Source organism: Pituophis catenifer, unplaced genomic scaffold (assembly GCF_029215685.1).
Source record: "Pituophis catenifer annectens isolate HBS135680 unplaced genomic scaffold, rPitCat1.0.hap2 SCAF_7, whole genome shotgun sequence".
Classification (NCBI taxonomy): Eukaryota; Metazoa; Chordata; class Lepidosauria; order Squamata; family Colubridae; genus Pituophis; species Pituophis catenifer.
Window position 1 is genome coordinate 33,522,620 of NW_027256887.1, and position 25,030 is coordinate 33,547,649.

General features: G+C 39.8%; 1 protein-coding gene across 1 annotated transcript in view; it reads left to right on the forward strand.

The window, feature by feature from the left end:
- The window catches only part of TMEM117 (transmembrane protein 117), a 473,220-nt gene that overhangs the window by 230,393 nt on the left and 217,797 nt on the right, over positions 1–25,030 (forward strand). The window contains exon 4 of the mRNA XM_070947874.1: positions 16,600–16,697. Coding sequence (XP_070803975.1) covers positions 16,600–16,697 — 98 coding nt within the window. The remainder of the gene's footprint in view (positions 1–16,599; positions 16,698–25,030) is intronic.

The following is a 25,030-nucleotide window of genomic DNA, read 5'->3' on the forward strand; positions in this document are numbered from 1 at the left end:
TAACCCCCTTTCTCTTTTTACACTATTGGTTGAATGATTAATTAATTAAATTAAATTGTATACTGCTAATTATCAACTAAGTATAATCTATTAGATAATAATCTATTAGAATTCTAACTGAATATTAATTGAAACATAGATTTTACTATTGATTTAATTTACTTTTTATATATTTAGATTTAGACGTTATTGAATAGAAATTTAAGAGTACCTTTAAGATCACTGTGAGTAATTTATTTTATGAATTCATACCTTTTTGAATATATAAAGTATAAGAATAGAAGAGATAAAGGAAACATAAGGCATAAGATAGTAGATATAAGTTTTTACTGATTAAAATACTGGAAGATTTTTAGTGGGATAGTATAAACCAACAAAAGCAAAGATAAGAAAAACAAGAATAAGACAAGTAGATAACAATAGTGGATGATAGGTTGGAAAAATATAGACAGGATTGTGAGAGATCAGAGAAGGATATTGAAAGAAATGACAAGCCTTTCTACAACAGCATTAAAAACCAGAAAGAAAACTACATCAAACCCAACAATCACTATGGCATCCCCCTCAACTCAACCATCAATGGAAGGACTAACAAAGATGGAAAAATCCATTGTAATCCCAAAAATGCAGGCCATGCAGTCGACCTTAACTCTAATACAGGAGACAATGATGAAGATGCAGGAGAAAATGTCCAGCAACCATAATGAATTGAAAACAAATATCCAGTTCTTGGACAGCAAAGTGAATGACATTCAAGATTCAATTCATAAAAATGAACAAAAAATAAAGGATGTAGAAACTAAAGTGAAACAAAATGAAAGGAAATTGGAACAGGTTGACCAAAAACTGATGGCTCAGAATAGAGAACTTGAAGACTCTATTATACAACTTGAAATGGACCGGGCGGCATTCTACCTAGGATTTCAGAACATAACTGAAGGGAAAGAGGAAGATCTGGGACAGATAATGGCCAAAATGATTGCAGAGGCCCTACAGAGGGACAAGCAAGAAATAGTTATGGAATTGGATGAGGTATACCAGGTTCAGACAAATTATGCTAGAAGGCATAAGTTCCCAAGAGAGGTTCATATTAGATTTTCAAGGAAAAAAGTCCGTGACATCCTGTATAATATAACCAAAGAAGAACCGATGATGTACAAGGGGAAGGAGGTTATAATGTTAAAACAAATTCCCAGGAGAGTAAGGGAGCTACAAAGAGACTACCGATTCCTTGCCATGCAATTAAACAAAAGAAATATATTATTTAGATGGACATTGCCGGAAGGAATGTTAATCACGTGGCAAGGGAAAAAAAATAAAGATAGATAGACTAGTGACAGCGCAAGACTTCCTAGGCCAACTGATAGGAATGGAAGAAGAACAGAGTAGCAAGGAAGAAGTAGAAACGATAACTCAGGAAGAAGAAACTCCCGACCAATGAGACCCTAAAGAAAGATCTTTGGAGAAGAAAGATACAGAAGAAAAAGAGAACAGAGACACAAAAGGAAAGAAACTAAGAACACAAAGGGTCACAACGGCAAATAAATACTAACTCCTGATAGGAAGCCCAAAAAATGGATGATTGGAAATTATTATCGATTAACATAAATGGATTGAATGAGATTAAAAAGAGACAGATATTCACAAAATGAGCCAAACAAAACTCTGACATAATATGCCTTCAGGAGGTTCACATACGGAAACAAGATGTAAGATACCTAGAATATAGCAAATTAGGGAAAGTATACACTGCACTAGCAGAAAAAAAAGGGGGGGTAGCAATATATATTAAGGGAGGGATTGTTGCCGAACAAAAATATGCAGATCCCAAAGGAAGAGCATTAATGATAGAAATAAAGAGAGGAAATTTAGCAATATTACTAGTAGCTGTTTATGCTCCCAATAAAAACCAGGGAGAATATTACAAAAAATTACATGAACAGATAATAAAAATGGAATATAGGAATATTTGTATAGTAGGGGACTTTAACGGGATAATAGATACAGAAAAAGATTATAAGTGTGGCAAAGACAATTAAAAAAAGGGGGACAAATTACCTAAATCCTTCTTTAACATGATAGAAGAACTAAATCTAATAGATATTTGGAGGACCCTGCACCCAAATGAGAGAAAGTACACTTTTTACTCCAACCCCCAAACATCGTCGTCCAGAATAGATATGTTATGGGCAAATAAAGAGTTAGGATTGGAAATGGAAACAGTAGAAATCAATCCCAATATATGGGCAGATCATAATCCCCTGGAAGCAAAATGGAGGGCCCCAAAAAGAAAGAAAATTAGGAGATGGAGACTAAATTTACAAGTATTAAGAGAGAAGGAGTATATAGAAAAGATAATGGGAGAACTGAGATTATTTTCAAAGAAAATAAAAAGCAACATACCTCCCTAACCAATCTATGGGATACAATGAAAGCTCACCTAGGGAGGGGTAACAATAACATATAACACCCATAAAAACAAAGAAAAACAGAAGGCACATAACACTCTCTAAGAAGAAATTGGAAATATGGAAAGGAAACTCCAACTAAGCCCAGGAGACAAAATGGTCAAAGAGAAATTAAAAGTACTGAGGCATAAAATGAATATATTGGACCAGGAGCAAATGGCAAATAAACTCAGACAACAATATAATAATCCAAACAATATTATTTCAAGAATGCAAACAAGACGGGCAGATGGTTGGCCTATAAATTAAAGAAAGAATATGAAAGGTGGATCATCCAACAATTGGAAGGCAAGAAAGGAAATTTGCAGAATAAGGAAGAGAACAAAATCGAAATTGCTCAAGAATACTACACAGAGCTTTATAATAAGGAGGATGTACAAATAGAAAAGATAGAAGAATATTTACAGGAGGGAGAGTCCCTACTAGTAGGAGAGGAGGAGAGAGAAAGGCTAAACAAGGAAATTACAATTGAAGAACTAAGAGTGGCAATTTCAAAACTTAAAAATAACAAAACACCATGGCCCGGTTGGTCTCCCAGGAGAAATTTACAAAAAATTTGATGAAATAATAACACCAAAACTATTGGAGATATGTAATGAGGCTCTATTGGAAGCAAAAATACCAGATTTGTGGAGGGAAGCATATATCACACTACTTCCGAAAGAAGGTACAGATCAAAAACAAATTAAAAATTACAGATCTATCTCCCTTTTAAACACGATTATAAAATTTTCATGATCATAATTGTGGAAAGACTGAAAAGAATATTAAATTCCATTATACACCCGGATCAGAACACCTTCTTACCTGATAGACAAATAAGGAATAACGTAAGAATAGTTGTGGATGCTCTCAAATATTATGAAGCCCACCCACAGAAGCAAATGGCTCTTGTATTTTTAGATGCCCAAAAAGCTTTTGATAACCTTAATTGGAAATTTTTGATTGAACAAATTAAAATAATGAAATTTGGAACTAATTTTGAGAAAATAGTAGAAACAATTTATAAATTACAAGGGCAAGAATAATAATAAATGGGGATATGACAAATTCATTTCAAATTAAGAAAGGTGTAAGACAAGGATGCCCGTTATCACCTCTGCTATTCATCTTGACACTAGAAACACTATTAAATAGAATTAAGAAAAACAGTGAAATAAAAGGATTAAAGATTAGGGGAGAGAAGTATAAGACCCAGGCTTTTGCGGATGACATAGTTCTCATCATAGAGGAACTGTTAGAAACGGGCCCGAGAATTTTGGAGGAAATAGGAAGGTATGGGGAGGTAGCCGAACTTAAATTGAATAAAGGGAAAATTAAATTGTTAGTCAAAAATTTAACAGAAATGCAAAAGAAAGAATTAGAAAAGGAATTAGACCTACAAATAGTAAAAAAAATAAAATATTTAGGGATATAGATATCAGCTAGATGCTCAGCTCTGAAAGAAGATAACTACATACCTCTGGTTAAAAGAATAAAACAAGATTTGGAAAAATGGGAGAAAGTGCAATTATCACTCTTGGGCAGGATAGCATCAATAAAGATGAATATCCTGCCCAAGTTACTATACCTATTCCAAACGATACCCGTCATTTTAGACAAAATCTTTTTCACAGAAATCAACAAAATTCTTAGGAAATTCATTTGGTCCGGGAAAAAATCAAGAATTAATTTGCGATCACTACAAGACAACAGAAGCAGGGGAGGTTTCGGACTCCTAGCGTGGGAAGTATATATAATGCGGCCATCCTAATATAGATAAGGGAATGGGTTAACTTAAGAAACAAAAGAATCCTAATTTTGGAAGGGCATGATTTACAAAAAGGGTGGCATGCCTTCTTGTGGGACAAAAAGAAAAAGACCAAAACATATTTCCATAGGCACAGGATAAGAGAAGTATTAATACAAGTATGGGAGGAAATTAGAAGAAAACAATACATGAAAATCTCGAATTGGCTATCGACAATGGAAGCCATGATATACCCAAATACATTAGAGATTAATAAAATGATTAGTTACAAAGAGCTTCTAGATAATCAAGGAAATCTTATAAGTAATCAATCGCTAGGCAAACAGGGAATACATATTGACTGGTGGCCAGACCTACAGATTCAATCTAGGTACAAAAAAGATAAGGAAGAATTTGGCATTGAAATGGAAACAAACAGATTAGACAAATTACTAATAGGCCCAGAAAAAAAGTACTATCTAGATTATACAATTATTTATTAGAATTCGATAGGGCGGAAGAGGTAGTAAAAGAGCCAATGATAGCATGGGCCAAAAATATTGGACATAATATAAATTTGGACGAATGGGAGATCATTTGGAATAGTAACTATAAATTAACAAAAGCGGCAACATATAAAGAAAACCAATATAAAATGCTATATAGGTGGCACCTAGCGCCCGTGAGATTAGCAAAAATCTATCCAAATGTAAGCCCCAAATGTTGGAAGTGTGGATGTCACCAAGGTATCTTCTTTCCCATGTGGTGGTCCTGTCCCGAAGCGATGAGGTATTGGAGAAATATTCAAAATTGGCTACAAGAATCAACCAATAAAAAATCGAATTGATACCTGAAACATTTCTTCTGGGAGTACTAAAGACGAAATATCGGGGGAAAAAAAGATATCTAATCATACATATACTCACTGCAGCAAGAATAGCTTATGCCCAATATTGGAAAGGAAAGGACACACCACCAGAGGAACATATTATTCAGAAGGTTCTAGAATGTGCCAAAATGAACAAATTAACATTAGAATTAAATGAAAAAGAAGACTCAGAATATTATACAGTGTGGGATGATTGGTACAGGTGGATTGATAATAGAATAAAGAATAGATAAAAGTTAATATAAATCTTAAGATGCATATGTAAATTACATTATATTACAATGAAAAGTGAAAGAAGAATCAATCTAACCTGTGTAGAAAAATAACACCGTCTGACTGATTGTACTGTATTGTATTATAATAAATTTCAATAAAAAATAATAATAATTGTTATGGCACAAAAAAAAATTGTATCCAGATGACACACTGTTTAATGAATGATGGAATGTTTTGTATTAAAATAAAATAAAAAAGAGTAAATATAAAGCATAAAAGATAGGCAGAACATGTATGAAAGTAAATAGAAAAAAATGAGATGCCAATCCAAAGAAACAAACAAAATATTATGAGCAGGGGAAACCCATCCAACCTACCCCAAGATCTGAGAAAATAACCAGGTTTTCAGAAAGTTTTCATAATATGAGTGTTAGGGATCTCAGTGGAGACCTCATTCTATAGGGCAAGATTCTATAAAATATAGTATTATATTATTGGGTGAATTTCCATTTAGATATTGAGGCTTAAATCTCAATTCGACATAGATTGAATCTTGTATGATTTATACTGTGTATTTAAAAGGTCCTTAAAAGGACCGTGGGATTGTGTGTGAAGCCAGGAGATCCTCGCGGATGTCTGGCTATCAGTCCTCTGTTACTCATTTAGCACTACCCAGGAGGCACGTGTGGCTTAAGGGTTGCCATGGATGCGAGTAACTTTGGGGTGTGATGCTTGCAAAGGACATGGTACTGTTGTGATGAGATAATGAGAGGAACAAGACAAAGCTTTCGGTTACAAACCCCAGGATATAGTTTAGGAATCTTATTTCTAACATTGCATTGGTAAAAGCTATCCTATAAATGAATGACTCAGAGGCCACTTGTAGTCTCTAACCTTGGGTTGTGCCCCTGTTTAAAACTCCTGATATGTAGTTACATGGAAGGTCATGCAGCTGACCAGAATGTCTGTCTTGAGCTTTATTTGGCAAAAGGAATTCTCTCCTTTGCTTGACCAGGTTCAATTAAAATTTTAATGTCTGCAGAATCAACCAACATAAGAGCTGTAGTAGTTATTGGAAACATAGGAATGTTCTTGAAACCTGTATATAAAAGGGGGAAAAATCTTGCTTTTGGTGGAGGACTAATTACTGCTATGAACGATCGTTTTGTAAACAGTGAAAGTATAACTCAGACAGATAATTTCATTATAACTCTTCTTTAATTCAGCAACCTGGATAGTGATAAATGGTTACCATAGGTAGTTAAAAAATCCAGAATATCCAATCCAGAATATCTTTCTTACACGTTCAGTATATTTATACCTGACTTTTGACTAAGATTTGCTGCCCAAGTGCTTCATAATCTACAAAAATATGTTCTGTTGAAGACCCATGTATTTACACTGTTTGCTTTGGATGCTACAACTGAAACTATAATCTAAAGTTTTTTTTTTATTGAAAAGTTTTATAAGAAATACAAACATTTTCTCCCCCCCCGTCCTTCCCCCCTCAGCCCTTCCCTCCCCCTTGCCCTCCCACCCATCCCCCCTCAGCCTTCCCCCCACCCCACTCCCTTGACTTCCCAGAACAAGCACAGGATATAGCATCCACAAACATAAAACTAAAATATGCTAACAAATTGTTGACTTCAAATTCTTTCTAGGTCTTTAACTCCTTATCACTCAAAACACTATAAACATAAGCTAAAAGTTAAAAATGTTTCACTCATAAGCTATATGAATCTTCTTAGTCTGATACTTGTTTTGAATATAGTCAATCCATCTTCTCCATTCCATTATGTATCTTTCGTTTGAATGGTCTTTAAGATATGATGAAATTTTTGCCATCTCAGCCAGATGCACAACTTTTAATGTCCATTCCTCAATAGTAGGTGGATCTTCCTTCTTCCAATTCTGTGCCACCAGTAAACTGGCAGCTGTTATTAAATTCAAAACCAACTTAGTTTCTATTACAGTACAATCCGTAACTATTCCCAACAAAAAAAACTGTGGTGTAAATTTAATCTTTTTCTTTAAAATATTTTGCATAATCCACCATATTTTTATCCAAAAAGCCTTAATTTTTTACATGTCCACCATATATGAAATTATGTAGCATCTTCACATCCGCATCACCAACACTTAGGTTGTAAGTTTGGATACATAAAGGCTAGTTTGGCTCCGCGCACTTGGAGACGCTTCTCCGTGAGCACCTGATCCCCAGCACCGTAAAAGCCTCCAGAACAGCAAAAAAACAGCTGTCTGGAGGCTGGAAACCCTCTCCCCAGGCAAAGGGGAGAGAGGAGAGCCAACAGGCGGAGGTAGAGCCCCCCCAAGTGCCCTAGGAGAAATTCTGGGGCGCGAAGGGCGAGAGCTCCCTAGAAGCCTGTCAATCTGCTCCGGACCTGGGTCGACTCTGCTAATTAGCGGAGCAAGAAGCCGCGACCAATTCTGCTAAATACAAATGAGGGGAACTACAACATCCTGAATTGCTGCAGGCAGAACAAGCCAGGAGAAGTCAGACTGCAAGTATTTAACTTAACTCCAATGTTTATTGCCTCCTTCAGAAGTAACAATTTAGTAAATTTGCAACAAAATGGCGATTGAAGCTTGAAAAGGGTGTGGAAAGTTAAAGTTAAAGGAAAGTTTCGTTTCACTGGAAGCCTCTTGCCTGAAAAGAGCTTTTGTAATGAGAGAAGGAGGATTTTAAGACATCAATTTAAGATTGGGAAAAACTTTTGACTTTGATGAACTTTTCCTTTTGGCTTCTGACTAAAATATAAAGATTAATTTAACCTAAACTGAGAATGGCCTCAAAACCTGTAAAGACTGTTTCCACTAAAGGAATTGGGAGTTCTGGAAGTTCCCCAGCTCACACTTTTAAAATGCAAGCCTCTGCACCCCCAACAGACCCACAGACTTTAACGATGAAATGATACAAGAAGCCCTAATAGCTACACAGACTAAACTTGCCACTGTGATTAACGAAAAAATTAATGAAACTAATGAAAAAATACAGGCTGTTTCAGAGGACATTTCAATTAGGAATCAGGAAATTAGGGAAGATATATTACTGGCATTTAAAGGTCTGGCTGGCAATATTGAAATATTGGATGACAAAGTTGAAGAAATTAAGCAATCTACGGAAATTTTGGATAATAAAGTTGCAGAGACTCAGAATAGAATTGAAAGGGCTGAAGCTGATGTAATCATGATTCAATACAGGGATATGGAATTCGCTTTAAGAATAAGAGGGGTGAAGGAAAACAAACAAGAGAATTTGAAAGAAATGATGTCAGAGGCATCATTTTTACAGGCTACCTTCAAAAACAAGCTTCAGGTGGAAGGCCAGGAGGTGATGACAATGAAAGAAATTCCTCCCAAAATGTTGAGAGCTAGAAGGGATTATGCCTTTCTGGTGGATGAACTGAAAAAGCGTGAGATACAGTATAGATGGGAAGTGCCAGCCGGCTTAGTGGTGACATATTCGGGAGAGAGATATCACCTTAATACAATATGGAAAGCAAGAGATTTTTATGTCAATGTGTTAAAGGCTGGGACATCCAAATCACCAGAAAGAAAAAGAAAGAAGGAAGTAATGGAAGGAGAGAGAGAAGAGCTGATGACAGTAGTCCAGGGGGGAGTTTCAACGAGTCAAGAAGAATTGTTACAGATTGCTGTTCAAGATTTGGATTTAATTGATATATCAGAAGAACCGAAGAATCAAAGACAGACTAGAGCAGCAACAGCTAAATGCAGGGAAGAATTAAGACAGCAACAACTTCAGATGGCAACTCAAGAAACTACCAAAACAGAAGCAGTGGAGCCAGACCTAAAGGTCAAATGAGGCAAGAACATCAGAAAGTGCTCCAGATGCTTCAGAGGCATCTGAAGCCAGAGATGGGAACTAGATTTTTAACCTGGAATGTCAACGGTTTGAATTCCCCACAGAAGAGGAGGAAAATATTTCACTATCTTAAACAATTTAAGAATGATGTAATTTGTTTACAAGAGACTCATATTAGGATACAAGATCAAAAATATTTGACAAATACAAGATTAGGTACACATTATGTAGCAGCAGCACCAGAGAAGAAAAACGGTATAGTCATATATTTGAAAAGAGACTTAATTGCTAAATTAATTGAAGCAAATGATCAAGGAAGATTTTTAGCAATTGAACTTTTAATAAAAGGAGAAAAATTACTGGTAATTGGAGTATATGCCCCGAACCAACAACAGGAAAAATTTTATAATCTTCTACATTCAAAGTTGATACAATGGGGATACAGGACTTGTATCCTATTGGGTGACTGGAATGGTGTTTTGGACGTAAAAAAGGATAAGAAGGGACCTAAACAAAATGTTTTAACAAGAGCAAGATTGCCCAAGTCGTTTTTGGAGATGATGGATGTGACGAAATGGGGTTGAGGGGTACCCCGGACCGTGAACCAGCTCATGAGTAAACACACTGAGACTGAAATGATTCTGACAGAGGCGTCTTGTGTAAAAATATAATTTACTTTAAAACATTTAAAAAGCACTATGTCTTTAAGAAAACACATTAAAAACAAAGTCTTATCTGGGTATGCGAAGCAAGGCTATCTCCCTAGATCCCTCTCCACAATACCGAAACAGTTCACAAAAGAATAAAGCTAGCATGAAGGTAATCAGCTTCGGCGTCGATACATCATCAAGGCCATCATGGTGGGAGCAGCACGAGCTTCACAGCTGAAAGTCACCTGAAGTAAAAACAGTTCAAACAGCAAACATTGCTTGAAGCTTGTGGGAGGAAGAAGATCCAGCAACAGTAGTCCCGATGATAGCTTGCGTGCTATGAAACAGCAAAAGGCAAGCATCCGTGGGAGTGTCTCTGTAACATCTGGAGTCCTTATCTGCATTCTTCTCCCATCTGCGGCATGGCACCAAGCTTCCTGCAGGAGCTGTGGTTTTAGGCCTAGAAGACTAGGCCCGAGTAGCAAGCGAAAGGTCCTTGCTTATATAGGGAGTTAACCTGCAATTATCCAGGGCGGGGAAGGCTTGCAGGTAATTGCCAACAGCAGATGGCTTGATTAAAACCATACTGTTTGTGAGTAGGCAGATAGCCACAGCAATCCTGGAAACACTCGTGACAATGGATGATTGGGAGTTGAGGGATATCTGGCGTGAAAGAAACCCAGAAGAAAAAGATTTTACTTTCTTTTCGGATAGACACCAATCCTTTTCAAGGATTGATTTTGTACTAATTACTAATGATCTTTTTTCTAGGGTGAAGAATATGAAGATTTGTTCAAGAACATTGACAGACCATAGTCCAGTTTGATTGGAACTGGAGTATGGAAAAGGGCCTAGGAGGTCCTGGAGGTTAAATGATAATCTGTTTAGATATGAAGAAAATGTAAAAGAGTGTAAAAAATTTATGAAGGAATTTTTTGTTATGAATATGCAAAAGGGTACATCTATGGAAATGGTATGGGATGCAAGTAAAGCATATATGCGAGGCATTTTGATATATTTGAATAATAAATATAGAAAAAAAACAGGGGGAAAAAGAAAAGAATTAGAAGAAGAGATTAGAAAACAGGAACGAGCTTTGATAGCCAATCCAACAGATAAGAAAATTAAAGAGGCAATTAATTTATTGAAGGGTCAGTTTAATATGTTAATAGCAGATCAAGTGGCAATTAACTTACAATATGCTAAACATAATACTTTCTGTAACGCTAATAAACCAGGTAGGTGGTTAGCATATTTGTTAAGGAAAAAGCAGAAATTAAGGACTATAGAGAAAATAAAACACAAGGGTAAAGAGGTTTATGAGCAAGAATTGATTAAAAAAACTTTTTTAGAGTTTTATTTAAGGCTGTATGCTGGTGAGAAAATTCAAGATATAGATATAGATAGATATTTGCAGAAAGAGAACATCTACATAACTTCAAAAGAGCAGAGCGATAGTTTAAATCAATTGATAACTTCCGAGGAAATTTTGTTTGCAATTAAGCAGTTGAAAGTGGGTAAAGCTCCTGGGACGGATGGTTTGACAGCTGTTTATTATAAAAGCTTACAGGAGGAAATGGTGGAACCATTGAAGGAATTATTCAATAATATACAACAGGGAGGAGAGGTACCTCCAACTTGGAAGACAGCTTTTATTTCTTTGATCCCAAAAGAGAGTCAGCATCATACAGATCCAAAAAACTATAGGCCGATTTCACTTTTAAATACAGATTATAAGATTTTTGCTAAAATATTAGCAAATAGATTAATGACAGTTATGCAGCAAATGATTCATCATGATCAAACTGGTTTTATAAATGGTAGACAAATGAAAAGTAATGTAAGGCAAGTTGTTAACTTACTAGAGTATTTGGGAAGGAACAACCAGGTCCCCGCAGTGCTAGTATTTTTGGATGCTGAGAAAGCCTTTGATAGATTGAATTGGCATTTTTTATTAAAATTAATAGAAAGGATGCAACTTGGAGAACATTTTATACTATCTATTAAGGCAATATATCAAAAACAAACACGCAAATAATAATCAATGGTGGTTTTACAGATATTTTTAATATAGAAAAAGGAACAAGACAAGGTTGTCCCCTGTCTCCATTATTGTTTATTTTGACGCTGGAAATCTTACTGAGTAAAATACGTGGGACGGATACAATAAAGGGAATTAAAATTAGACAGCATGAGTATAAGCTACGGGCATTTGCGGATGACCTGGTTGTTACCTTAGCCCAACCGGTACAATCGATTACAGCCTTGATGGATTTAATCAACTTATATGGAGAAGTATCTGGTTTTAAAATAAATACAGCTAAAACAAAGATAATAGCTAAAAATATGACTAGAAGCCAAAAAGAAGAGATAGAAAGGGTAACAGGATTTGAGATAGTTAAGAAGGTTAAATATTTAGGGGTTTATATTATGACCACAAATACGAAATTATATCAGCACAACTATGAACCGTTATGGCAAAAAATACAGAAAGAGATGGAAAATTGGAAAAAACTACAACTGTCTTTGCTGGGAAAGATAGCCGCAGTAAAAATGAATGTTTTACCAAGGTTTTTATTTCTTTTTCAAATGATACCTATACTTTAAAAAGATGAAAATTTGAAGGAATGGCAGAAGGGCATAAATAAATTTGTTTGGGCAGGGAAAAAACCACGAGTAATTCAAAAGATAATGCAAGATACACGAGAAAGAGGAGGTCTTAAAATGCCCAATTTAAGATTATACTACGAAGCCGCTGCCCTCTCAGCAATTACTGATTGGATAAATTTAACGGAGGAAAGGATATTAAATATTGAAGGATATGGTCTGGTCTATGGCTGGCATGCTTATTTATTGTATGATAAGAAAGTAGATAAGACTTTTAAAAGTCATATATTAAGAAATGCTCTATTACGTGTCTGGAAAAAGTATCAATATAAATTAAATAATAAGTTACCAATATGGACAGTACCCAGACACGTGATAGAGAATATAAATTTGGAGCAAAAGCAAGATAAGACTACATACAAAGAACTCCTTTATAAAGAAGGAGTCAGACTACAATTAAAACCTATGGAGCAATTAAGAGAAGAAGGAATAATTAGAACTTGATTTCAATATGGGCAGCTGCAGGCCAGAAGGAGAGAAGATCAAAAAATTGGTATTTCGCAACAGGATGAGAATTTGATTAAACAAATAAGAGACAAAAGTCAAATGCATATAAAAAGGTTGTATAATGTGTTAGTGGAAATAGATTCAGAAACAGAGCTAGTCAAGGACTGTATGATAAAATGGGCACAAAATGTAGGAGAACCAATAATGATGGAAACATGGGAAAAGATATGGGTTAGAAATGTAAGATTTACACAAGCTCAAAATTTAAGAGAGAACTTTTATAAAATGTTTTATAGATGGCATTTAGATCCAATCTAAAGATTTTCTAATCTTCTGTAGATTCTTTTGGTTCCAGGAAATTGATCATATACACCAAGTACATACATCTCCTTTCACAGAATTTGTAAGAAAACAGACAATTCCAAGAATTTGCTGAGTATCTATTTCTGTCATTTGCATCCTAATAATTAAGGCACAAGAATAATCAAGATGCAAAGCTCCATAATGTAAAGCTTGTCTCTTGGCTATGGTTGTTTAATTAGCCAAGAACTCATAGTTTAGAATTCCTGCCTCTGCTACTTAAGATACAGTTTCTTTTTGGTTTGAGAATATGAGATTTAAAAAAGACTCTATTAAGAATATGCTGTTCATATTGTGATTTGCAGAGGGGAAATCTCGAACCATGAGTAAGTGAGAGTCTAAGTACATAATTGCCAACTTAAATCACATCACTGGGTTTTTAGCAAGATAGGTCTAGATAAAGATGTAGATATCACATAATTGTGATATATACCAACCCTTGGAACAATTTTTATTAGATTTGAGCACCCAGGGAGATGAAATTAAAGTCTTCCTCAGTGTAGTCATTAAAAGAAAATCACCCAATGTACTACAGATTAGTTCTGTTTCCAGTGGCACTTAATTGAGGGGGAAGGGAATTATTTTGTGCTTTGAAAGATACTTGATCTTTCTGGACTGTCAAACTTCTGGACTGTCAAGTTCAAAACCTGCAGGCTGGATGTGTCACATGCTGGCCACGCCCACATCCAGTTTAGCAAAAGGGAAAAAAGTCATGATACATCACATGATGCTGCCATGACGACGCCCCTGATATACACGATTGGAGACAGGAGATTAAAAGATTTAGGATCTGCTCTATTGTATTATTGTATTAATTTCTGCAATCAGAATATATTTTGTTACAATACTTGCTCATTCTACAAGGTGTTTGTCTGTCTGTCTGTCTGACTGTCTGTCTGTCTCTCTCTCTCTCTCTCTCTCTAACCCTAACCCTAACCCTAACCCTAACCCTAACCATTCCTATATCTTTCTATTTCTATCTTTCTAGCTCTCTGTCTATACCCATCCATCCATCCATCTCTATCTCTATCATCTCTATCTCTAGCTAGCTAGAGATAGATCTAGAGTTTCAGATCTTTTTCTGTAATGTTGTCTGTTGATGGATCTTTCAGAATAGAAAACTAAAGAATAGAAAACTAAAGAAAACCCTCTGTAAATTCATTGTCATGCCTGCAGAATTTTTTAAAAAATAATAAGGACTTTTAGTGTCTGGATGGGGAAGAGCAGATTTTGAATGAATCCAAAGACAGTATATTTGATTTTGTGGCCCTAGCAGATCCAACTCTGAAACGGTTGTACTGTTAGAGACAGCTCACAACTTTGAGGTCCTCTTGAACTCAAAACTACTGTTTGATCAGCATGTGGCAGCTGCCAGCTAGAGTGCTTTCATATAGTTATACCTTGAGTTCCTATTTTGGCCATTTCTCAGTTAAGAGGCCTGGCTTTCAATCAATTGTGACTTACTTGCCTTTTGCATGGCAGCAACTGAATAGTGATAGATACATACCGCGTTTCCCCAAAAATACAACACATCCTGAAAATAAGGCTGATTTTTGGGGTGGGCATAAATATACACCCTCTCCCGAAAAAAAGCCCTATTGAAGGGATGGGCGTGGGCAGCACCGGAGGCAGCCTTTCCTTTCCATGGTCACCTTATGGAAGCTCGGCACCTTAATTATGATCTGTGGATCAGCTGAGCCAGCAAGGGCCGGGAGCTGCCTCTCTGCAGAGGCCTCCCAGTGCAATACTTTGCCACAGCTTTGGAGCAAACCTCCACCTTCGCTGCGCAGGATTGTAAGGCTGAAGGTTTCGGAGAGAGCATTTTTGCGTGTGTGTCTGTGCAGAGTTCCCCAAGAATACACTGATTGGCAGGGAAATGGGGGGGGGGGTTTCCTGCTGATCGAAGCAAGGCAAAGCCTCCAACCTTGCAATCTTCCGTAGGGAAGGCGGAGGTTTACTCCAAAGCTGTGGCAGAACATTGCACTGGGAGGCCTCCGCAGAGAGACAGAATGAGAGGCAGCTCCCGGCCCATGCTGGCTCAGCTGATGGAGGCTCCCTCGTGGGGTGCAATCAAACTTCCAACCCCAACTGACGCAGTGGGCGTGAGCTACCCCAACCCAGAAAAGGGAAGGAACTGATGGAAGGCCTGTGGGAAGTTCTGAGAGTAGAAATCCACAAGTCTTTAAATAGTCAAGTGACTGCCCATGCTGCTGCTGGCCTCTTCGCCCTCCTGGCAGCGTTGTGCTCAGCAGCGCTGTGGGACTGCTCCTGCCTGGCCGGCTTGAATCATCCCAGATTGAAAACTTCCGAAAACGTTCTGAGCACCACCAGCCTGCCAGGGCCCCTTCGGGAGCAGCTGCCTATGTCACCTCATCCGCCGCCACCTTTGGGCTGCTGAGTACCAGCCTGCATGCCTATTACCCCCCCCCCCCGGGTCTCTTTCCCTTCCACTGCTGCTTCTGGGATCACTTCTTTCCCTTCTCCCTGGAATTTATATACCACACCTTCTCCCGAGGGACTCAGGGCGGTGTACAGCCAGATAAAAACATACAATACAAACATTAAAAACAATTAAAAGGATATATATTAATTTGGCCCCAATTTAAGATAACAAACCAATTAAAAATATTTAAAAATATGTTAAAAAATATGTTAAGCCAGCCCGGCTTGCTGAAAAAAGAAAGTTTTAAGGGCACGGTGGAAGGCACCGAGATCTTGGATTCTCCTTATCTCTGGGGGCAGCTGATTCCAGAGGGTATGGTTGAGTTTATTTATTTTGCTTATTGTATTATCTTAACTGTTAGCTGGCCAGAGTCTCTGTGGATGACAGCATATAAATAAATAAAGATATATGCTTTATACACTTGTAGTTTTCTCTCAAGTGGTGCTACATTCAGAAATTGCACCCTTAGTGCATAATGACATGTTTCAACTTTCTTTTAGGGGTTGCTTTTCATATTTGTGGAACTCTTCTCTACACATGCTAATAGACAATTTTACCTTCCTTGTTTAACCAATGATGGAAATGGGGTAGGGGAGAGAGAGGGAGAGGGAGGGAGGGAGGGAGAGAGAGAGAGAGAGAGAGAGATGCAATGTCATATTTTTCAGTCGGGCATATGTAATCCTGCTGCTGCATATAAGCATGGCATTGTGTCTTTTGTCTGTGGGGATCATGCATGTCATGTATTCTAGACCAAGAATAAGCACATGACTTTTCTGTACACATATGTACATGAGGAATTTTTTTCTATACCCCTCAAGCGTAATGCAGATTTTTTTTTCTCCTTAAACTGAACTACATAGTTTATCTCTCTGTCTCTTCACTTCAGGTGACCGATATGATGCTTCAGGACAAGCCTTACCCTGACTGGGGAAAATCTGCCAGGGCTTTTTGGAAAAGGGGGAACATTAGAATCATTTTATTCTGGTAGGAAAATAACACTTCTCTTTAAAAATGTTGATAATCTACATTTCTTGCAACCGACCATGAAGGAATTGTTTCCTAAAAAAAATATAATTGTACCTTGTCCTTTAAAACAAAATACCAAACTGTACTGTCTGTCCATAATAAAGGATATTAAACATAATAAATTCATTGACTTTGGAATTAGACTAACTCTACAGTTCTCTCAAATATTGCTGAAAGAGAAGTTACAGCAACTAAGAAAGGCAGCTTTAATAACCCAGTTGTTATAATTAAAGCACCAAGGTGATGTTGGAGGAGATCTTATTTGGTAATTGATTCCACAACTGACTGCACATTGCTTACCTCCAAGCCTACTCCAATGGCACCTTGCAAGGAATAGGTCCATTAAGCATGCTGTCTCTGCCAGCACATTATATGCAGGCAGATTCTACTTGGAATAGATGATCTCACAGAGAGTTGTGTCCACAGGAGTTATTGCTAATATCTTGAATTGCACCTGAAAACAAACAACAATGCAGCTTCTGTAATTATATAATAGCATTGAAATACTTCTATTAGTACCCAGGCATTTGGGGTAGGTTGTTCTTTAAGGATAGTCCTATGAAGCGCCAATCATAGTAGTTCTCACTGACTATGAGAACTGATTATAATTGTTGCACTAACCAGAAGTGGTCAAAGGCTTTCGGGGCCACCTCTTCCATTTGCTGGTCCAGTAGGAGCTAGGAGTGGTTGACCAAAACAGTCTGAATTATGTTTGTACAAAAGAAAAGTCTATTGACTAATTCAACACTAAATGTACCAGGTTGCAGTTTGGGGTCAGCGTAGCCCCAGGATTTTTCCAGTGCCTAATGGAGCGGCTACTGCACGGGATCCCAGGAGTGGTGCCATACTTTGATGATGTTTTTATATCAGGGGAGTCAATAGACCAGTTGATGGAATGTGTGCGCGAAACCTTGGTTCCAGAAAAAAGGACTCAAAGTGCACCCTAACAAATGCAAAATTGGCATAAAGCAGGTAGAGTTCCTGGGCTATCTAATAGATGAGTCAGGCATCCACCCAACTGACAGCAAGATGAAAGCCATTAAGAACGCCCCCACCCCGAAGAATAAGGCAGAACTGCAAGCCTTCTTGGGACTGTTAAACTTTTACAGCACATTTTTACAACAGAAGGCCACCATTGCTGAACCGGTCCACAAACTCCTGGGGAAGACGACCCCGTGGACCTGGGGATGGAGGGAAGACCAAGCTTTTGCAGCAGTGAAAGACCTCCTCTCGTCTGACAGCGTCCTGATCCAATATAACCATATGTTGCCAGTTCGGATCACCTGTGACGCCTCCCCTTTCGAAGTTGGGGCTGTCCTCAGCCACCACCTACCAGATGGAACAGAAGCACCCTAGCATACTACTCCAAGACCCTGTCATCGGCCAAGCGCAACTACAGCCAAATTGATAAGGAGGCCTTGGCCATGGTGGCAGGGATCAAGCAGTTCCATGAGTATGTATACAATAGGCATTTCGAGATTATAACCAACCATAAGCCCCTATTAGGACTCCTTGTCAGTAACCAACAAACCCCACCATACATGTCCCCGAGGATGACCAGATGGGCCATTTTCCTCACGGCGTACTATTACAAGCTGATCCACCACCCCGGCAAAGACATCAGCCATGCCAACGCTCTCAGCCGCTGCCCACTGCCAGAATTGGTGGGAAACCCCGCACCCACTGCCCAAGTGCTGTTGATCGACATTGACCCAGCCAGCCCAGTGACCGCCAGAGACATCGCTGAACACACCCAAAAAGACAAAACGTTAAGAAAGATTCTGAACTAGGTGTTGAGGAGGTGGCCACAGGAGAACCTGGGGGAGGAGTTCAAGAGTTACCACAGCAAGCAAACCAAACTGTCAATCATTAAGGGCTGTTTGCTGTGGGGAGAAAAGGTCATTGTTCCCCAAAAGCTTCAGAGGCGCACCATGGACGCCCTGCACATGGGACACCCTGGGACCGTGAGGATGAAGGCGTTAGCCTGGAGCTACATCTGGTGGCCCCAGATGCACAAGGACATTACCAAGTGGGTGGCTACCTGCAAATCCTGCCAGGGGACACGACCAGCACCACCACGGACACCCACTTATGAATGGGAAGTGCCCAAGGGGCCCTGGTCCCACATACATATTGACTTTGCAGGGCCAGTAGAAGGACAGACGTTCCTGATTGTCGTGGATGCATACTCCAAGTGGCTAGAAGTGATCATCATGCAGACAACCACGACAGAAGCCACCATCCGAGCCCTCCGATGGCTGTTCACCACCCATGGTCTACCCAACATCCTGGTTTCTGATAACAGCCCACAACTGACAGCCAAGACCATGGAAGCATTCCTCACAGAGCAAGGGATCCGGCACGTACTCATCTCTCTGTTCCACCCAGCAAGCAATGGGCAGGTCGAGCGAATGGTGAGACTAACCAAGGAAACCCTCACCCGAATGAGCCCAGGGAATTGGCAGGAAAAAGTTGACCAGTTCCTCCTCGCTCAACGCATCACCCCCCATGTGACCACCAACAAAAGCCCAGTGGAGTTGCTGATGGGAAGGAGGCTGAGGTCGCAACTTGACCGATACCACTTGGACTACCTTCCTGAGACCCCCCCCCCAGACTCTGCACGGCCCACGCGGGCATTCAACGTACAGGACCGGGTATTTGCACACAACTTTGCAGGGTACCCGACCTGGCTGGCAGGCCGAGTTGTGGCTGTCACTGGCCCCAAGTCATACTGCATTGAGCTGGAGGATGGGCGGATCTGGAGGAGGCATATCAACCAACTCAGACACCGCCTGGGGGACACCGAGCTGAGGAACCAAGGCGACTGGACTCCAACCGGAGGGCCAGAGCAACAATCGCAGAACCTGAGGTCTCTGCCCCGAGGAGCACGCTCAACCGCCGGCCGGAAAGCAGACGAGCAGGAACCAGGCCTACCCAGTAGCCCAACAGGGGGACTACTCGGCAACCAGATCTGCGACCATTCCTCTGGGATCGAGGGCATCCAGCGGGAAGCAACAGTTTCGGAAGCCGAAGGAATCAGGCTGGAAATCGACTTGCAGGCCGAGGAGCTCCAGAAGGTTCCTTCCCAGGCAGCCGGAGGAACACCAGACTCGACCACTGCAGCCACGATCCCGGGAACAAGTGAACTACACAGGTCTAGTAGGAAGCCAGTGCACCCCGCCTACCTAGAGGACTATGTCACATACGTAGGCAGGGGATTGGACACTGATCATTCTAGGAGGGGAGGGGTGTTATGTATGGATTGGCTAGAATCTACATAAATTTTCATGCTCGCCACAGATTGGCTAGAATCTGCATAAGGTTTCATGCTCACCGCTGATTGGCTGTCTGGACCATGAGAGATTTAACCGGCTGTCATTGGCCGGCTGGTCTGCCTGGAGCTCCTTAAAAAGGCGAGCACTGGCAGCCCAGCACAGTCACATTTTGCTGGAAATAAAAAGGTGCTGAATTCACTAACGACTCTTGCCTGTTACCTTACACCGATCTAACAAAGCCCATGATTAATCATGATTAGTCTTCTCTGCTTCAGAACAACAAATATCTTTGAAAGATAGGTAGAATAATGTTCAGCTGGAATTGTTGCATAATACTAATTTTTATTTTAACTGTGTTTAAAATCTGATATGATGTTCTTCTTACAAGCTCAGAAATGTTTCTGCAGTGGAGAATTTTGTTACAGCTTCTAAAAAGAGGAAATCAGCATCATTTTATAGACTGCCAGAGCTACCATGCAAAATCTTTTAAGTTGCTATGTTAGATTTGAACTTGTTTGTCCTTTGTCACTGAATATTTGGTAGTGACTACCTAAAGCTAAAAAGTAATTTTATATTCTCTTTTTTCTCCTTTTAAAACATTTTTTGATTGTACTTATCTCTCATGAGATTGTTCTATTTCCCCAAACGGAAGGGAAAACAGGCTGATTTCCCTATCCATACTTCTGCAGTACAAAGAGGTAGCACTACAGATTTACTTTCTTTTTTTCCTCTCATAGCTTTGCTTCGTTAGAAAGTCATACAGGATGTGAGAGTTCTGCCTCTTTCATATGCCTGGTTTAGTGCGAGGATGCCAGATGAGACACTTTCTTGAAGATAAGTATGCCACACTGGAATTAAGATTCGTAGATGTTTTTCTAAGCTTTCTCCTATAGACTTCTCCATTTTTAGTGAAAAAGAATTTTCTTCTGACCAATTTACAAGAAAGGTATTACAATAAAAATGAGAAAGTCTCTGCCACAATTACTGAAAGATAAGCTGGAAAGAAACAATTACTAAAATTCTTGTAACTTTATTTCTTTTTTTTCAATAAATCTTGTTAAGGAAGTCAGTTAGGATCTTCCCTGGCAGAATTACTTTTAGTTGCTTTAGTTGTCAGCTGCCAAGAGTCTGACACTCATGGAGAAGAGAGCTATTAAACTTACTGATATAAATTTATTGCATCTAGCTTTTACTAGGCTAATGTTTTTTTTCTTACATATGCTCATTCTCTTACAGAGAAAGAGAGAGAGTTTCTCCAGGTTAAAAATAACCAGATTCCTACCAATAACTAAAATTAATAGGTCAAACCAGTGTTGGTGCTAGGGGTACAGCTGAGTATAAAATAACTCAGAAAGCTTCACAGAAAGAACTAGAGTATGAAGTACTCATGGTTTAAAACATGGCTCAGACTATACAAAGTTGAGCTATTATATTGAATTATATTGAATGTTAAAACTTAAAGCCATTTATCTACTGTTCTAAGGCCCAGGGTTGTGTGTGTGAATCTGGAGCTTCCTTAGATGTCCTCCTTGCTCAATCAAGACCAGAAAATTGTTTTTCTACTTTCCCTCCTCCCTTTTCTAAGATGATATTCAGACTTTAATGTAGTTGTAATTGGGTACAATGATATCTATCAGCTAGTAGCACTTGTGCACAGGGGCATGGAGAGTATAACACCAAATATAGAAAATTACTTTAAATATTTGTTTTATGTCTATTTAGACTAATGAAAAACAATTCTGAAATGGTGCTATGATGTTGGAGGGAACACAAATGTGTGTTGAGACTAAAAGTGATGCCCTGATACATAAGATTAGAGATTGATCCATGTTAAGAAAAGGATTAAAATCTGAAAAATCAATATAATAGAAATATGGTACAATTTATACTGAACAATATAAAAATGAATTAATGTATTGGATCATTTACAGGTAGTCAATCAATCAGAATAGAGCTGGAAGGGATCTTGGAGGTTCTTTAGTCCAACCCCCTGTTCAAACCTATACCATTTCAGACAAGTGACTGTCCAGTCTTTTCTTAAAAACCTCCAGTGATGAAGCACCCACAACTTCTGATGGCAAACTGTTCCACTGGTTCATTGTCCTCACTGTTAGGAAGTTTCTCCTTAATTCCAGGTTGCTTCTCTCCTTGATTAGTTTCCATCCATTGTTTTTTCTCTTGCCTTCTGGTGCTTTGGAAAATAAGTTGACCCAGTGGTGAAATCCAAATTTTTTTTACTACCAGTTCTGTGGACATGGCTTGGTGGGCATGGTGTGGCTTGGTGGGTGTGGTTTGGTGGGCATGGCAGGGGAAGGATATTGCAAAATCTCCATTCTCACTCCACTCTAGGGGAAGGATACTGCAAAATCTCCATTCTCATTCCACTCCAGGGGAAGGATACTGCAAAATCCCCATTCCCACCCCACTCCTGGGGGAAGGATATTGCAAAATCTCCATTCCCACCCCACTATGGGGCCAGCCAGAGATGGTATTTGCTGGTTCTCCGAACTACTCAAAATTTCCGATACCAGTTCTCCGAACTGCTCAAAATTTCCGATACCGGTTCTCCAGAACCTGACAGAACCTGCTGGATATCACCCCTGAGTTAACCCCCACCTCTTTGTGGCAACCTCTGAAATACTGCAATACTGCTATCATGAGGACCCGGATTGTTGGGTGCAGTGGTGGGATTCAGCCAGTTCACACCGGTTCAGTAGAACTGGTAGCTAAATTTTTGTGGAGTTTGGCGAACCAGCTGAATAGCCTTCCTCCCCCGCACTCCTCCCCACCTGCCACCCCCAAATTGCATCAATAAAGGGGGGCAGGTGGCTAAGTAAGGGACAGGAAGTCCTGCCATGCCCAGCAAAGAGGGGGGGGGGAAGGAGATGGCAAGAGGAGCTCCATTTCACTTCAAATGCTCCAATGAAAGGCAGTGGCAGCCCTGCTGCTTCCCTCTCTGGCGCTGGAAGCCAACTGTCAGCCACATGCCCAGTCACCCATTCATCCATTCCCCCCCCATCTCTCTCTCTTTTGGCTCACCCAGTGCAGAGGTGAAATGCTCCCGGTTTGGACCAGATCGCCCAATCCGGTAGCGATGGAGGCGGGTGGTTCGGAGAACTGGTAGCAAAAATCCCTGCCCCCCTCCCCATGCCCAACTGAGCCGCATGATCATCAGAAGCTTTTTTTCTTTTAAATGGCTCTGATGATCCAAGCTGAGTTGCCGGAATGGAAGAGGGTTTTTACAGAGGGTTTTTTAAAAACCCTCTGCTGATTAGGCAACTCAGCTTGGATCATCAGTGTCATTTAAAAAAAAAACGTTTTTTAAAAAACCCTCTGCCAATCAGGCAACTCAGCTTGGATTGTCAGAGGCATTTAAAAGAAAAAAACTTTTTTTCTTTTAAATGGCTCTGGCAATCCAAGCTGGGATCGATCAGAGTTGCCGATCAGGCAACTCAGCTTGGATCACCAGAGCCATTTAAAAGAAAAAAAGTTTTTTTCTTTTAAATGCCTCTGATAATCCAAGCTCTGATCGATCCCAGCTTGTCAGATAGGCTTTTAAAAAATTATCTGACAATCAGACAACTCAGCTGGGATCGTCAGAGAGGTTTTTAAAAAATGCTTTGAAAAGTCTCTCTGACGATCAGGCAACTCAGCTGGGATCGTCAGAGAGACTTTTAAAGCATTTTTTCTGCAACCTCTTCAGCAGAAGAGGTGGTTTAAAAAATGTTTTGAAAAGGCTCTGATGATCCCAGCTGTGTTGCCTGATCGGCAGAGGCTTTTCAAAGCATTTTTTTGCGTTTGCAGAAAAAATGCTTTGAAAGGTTAAAAAAAAAGCTGGCCATGCCCACCCAGTCACATTACCTCCCCACACCAAGCCACGCCCACAGAACTGGTAGTAACAAATTTTACATTTGACCCCTGCGTCGCTCCCTCCCTCCCTGAACACGTGCATGGAAGGGGCACCATTGAAAGAGGCAGAGTAGGCGGGTGTGTCAAGCCATAGGCCTTTAGGAGAAGCACACTCTTTGGGGTGGAAAAGGGATGTGGGAGGGCACTGCTCTCATGTTTCTTCTTCTTTCACTTTGTTGGGGCTGTAGGTGCTTGTTGCCTTGAGTCACCCTCCTTGCTTTATCCAGTGACAGAGTGTCATCTTAGGAAGTCATGGTTTAATTACGGCATTCAGCACATGATGCAATCCTCTTTCTTTGACCATCTTTCTTAGGGGAAGCAAGGGCATCTGGGTGGTGGTGGATGGGGCAAGCTCCACGGTGTGACACTGCACTGCAATAGAGAAATGGGCAAATGAGCACCCAGGATCCACTTTGATAGTCGGTGGGGGAGGAGGGTTTAATTTAACAACCAGTTTGCCCAGGATCAGGTTGGCCATCACAGGAGACTTGTCCCACATGTGCAGTGGAGCTGGAGGACGGGATGAGCCACGCCTTTCATGATGGCCAACCTGACCCTGGATAAACCAGTTGTTAAATTATCTGAATCCCACCACTGGTTGGGGGCAATATGCTGACTCTGTAAACCACTTAAAGAGGGCTTTAAGCACTGTGTAAAGCACTGTGAAGTTGTATATAAGTCTAAGTGCTAAGTGCTATTGCTATCATGTGCCTAGGGTCTTTCTTTGCTCTAGGCTAGCCAAACCCAAAACCTGCAACCATTCTTCATATATTTTAGTCTCCACACCTTTAATCATCTTATGGTAGTTACTCTTCTTTGCACTTTTTCCAAAGTCTCAACATCTTTTTTTGTAATGTGGTGACCAAAACTGGATGCAGTATTCCAGGTGTGGCTTTATTAAGGCTTTATTAAGTGGTACTAATACTTCACATGATTTTAATTCTATATGTTCTGGCCCCATTGGAGTGTGGGTCTGAGGAGGACAAAATGGAGCTAGGGCCGACAGACGGAGGAGCAGGACAAAGCAGTCCCAGGTCCCTCAGGATGGGAAGGGTTGCCAGCAAAGGAGAGAGGGCACAGGATGACCAGGCAGCGGAGCAGAGGAGT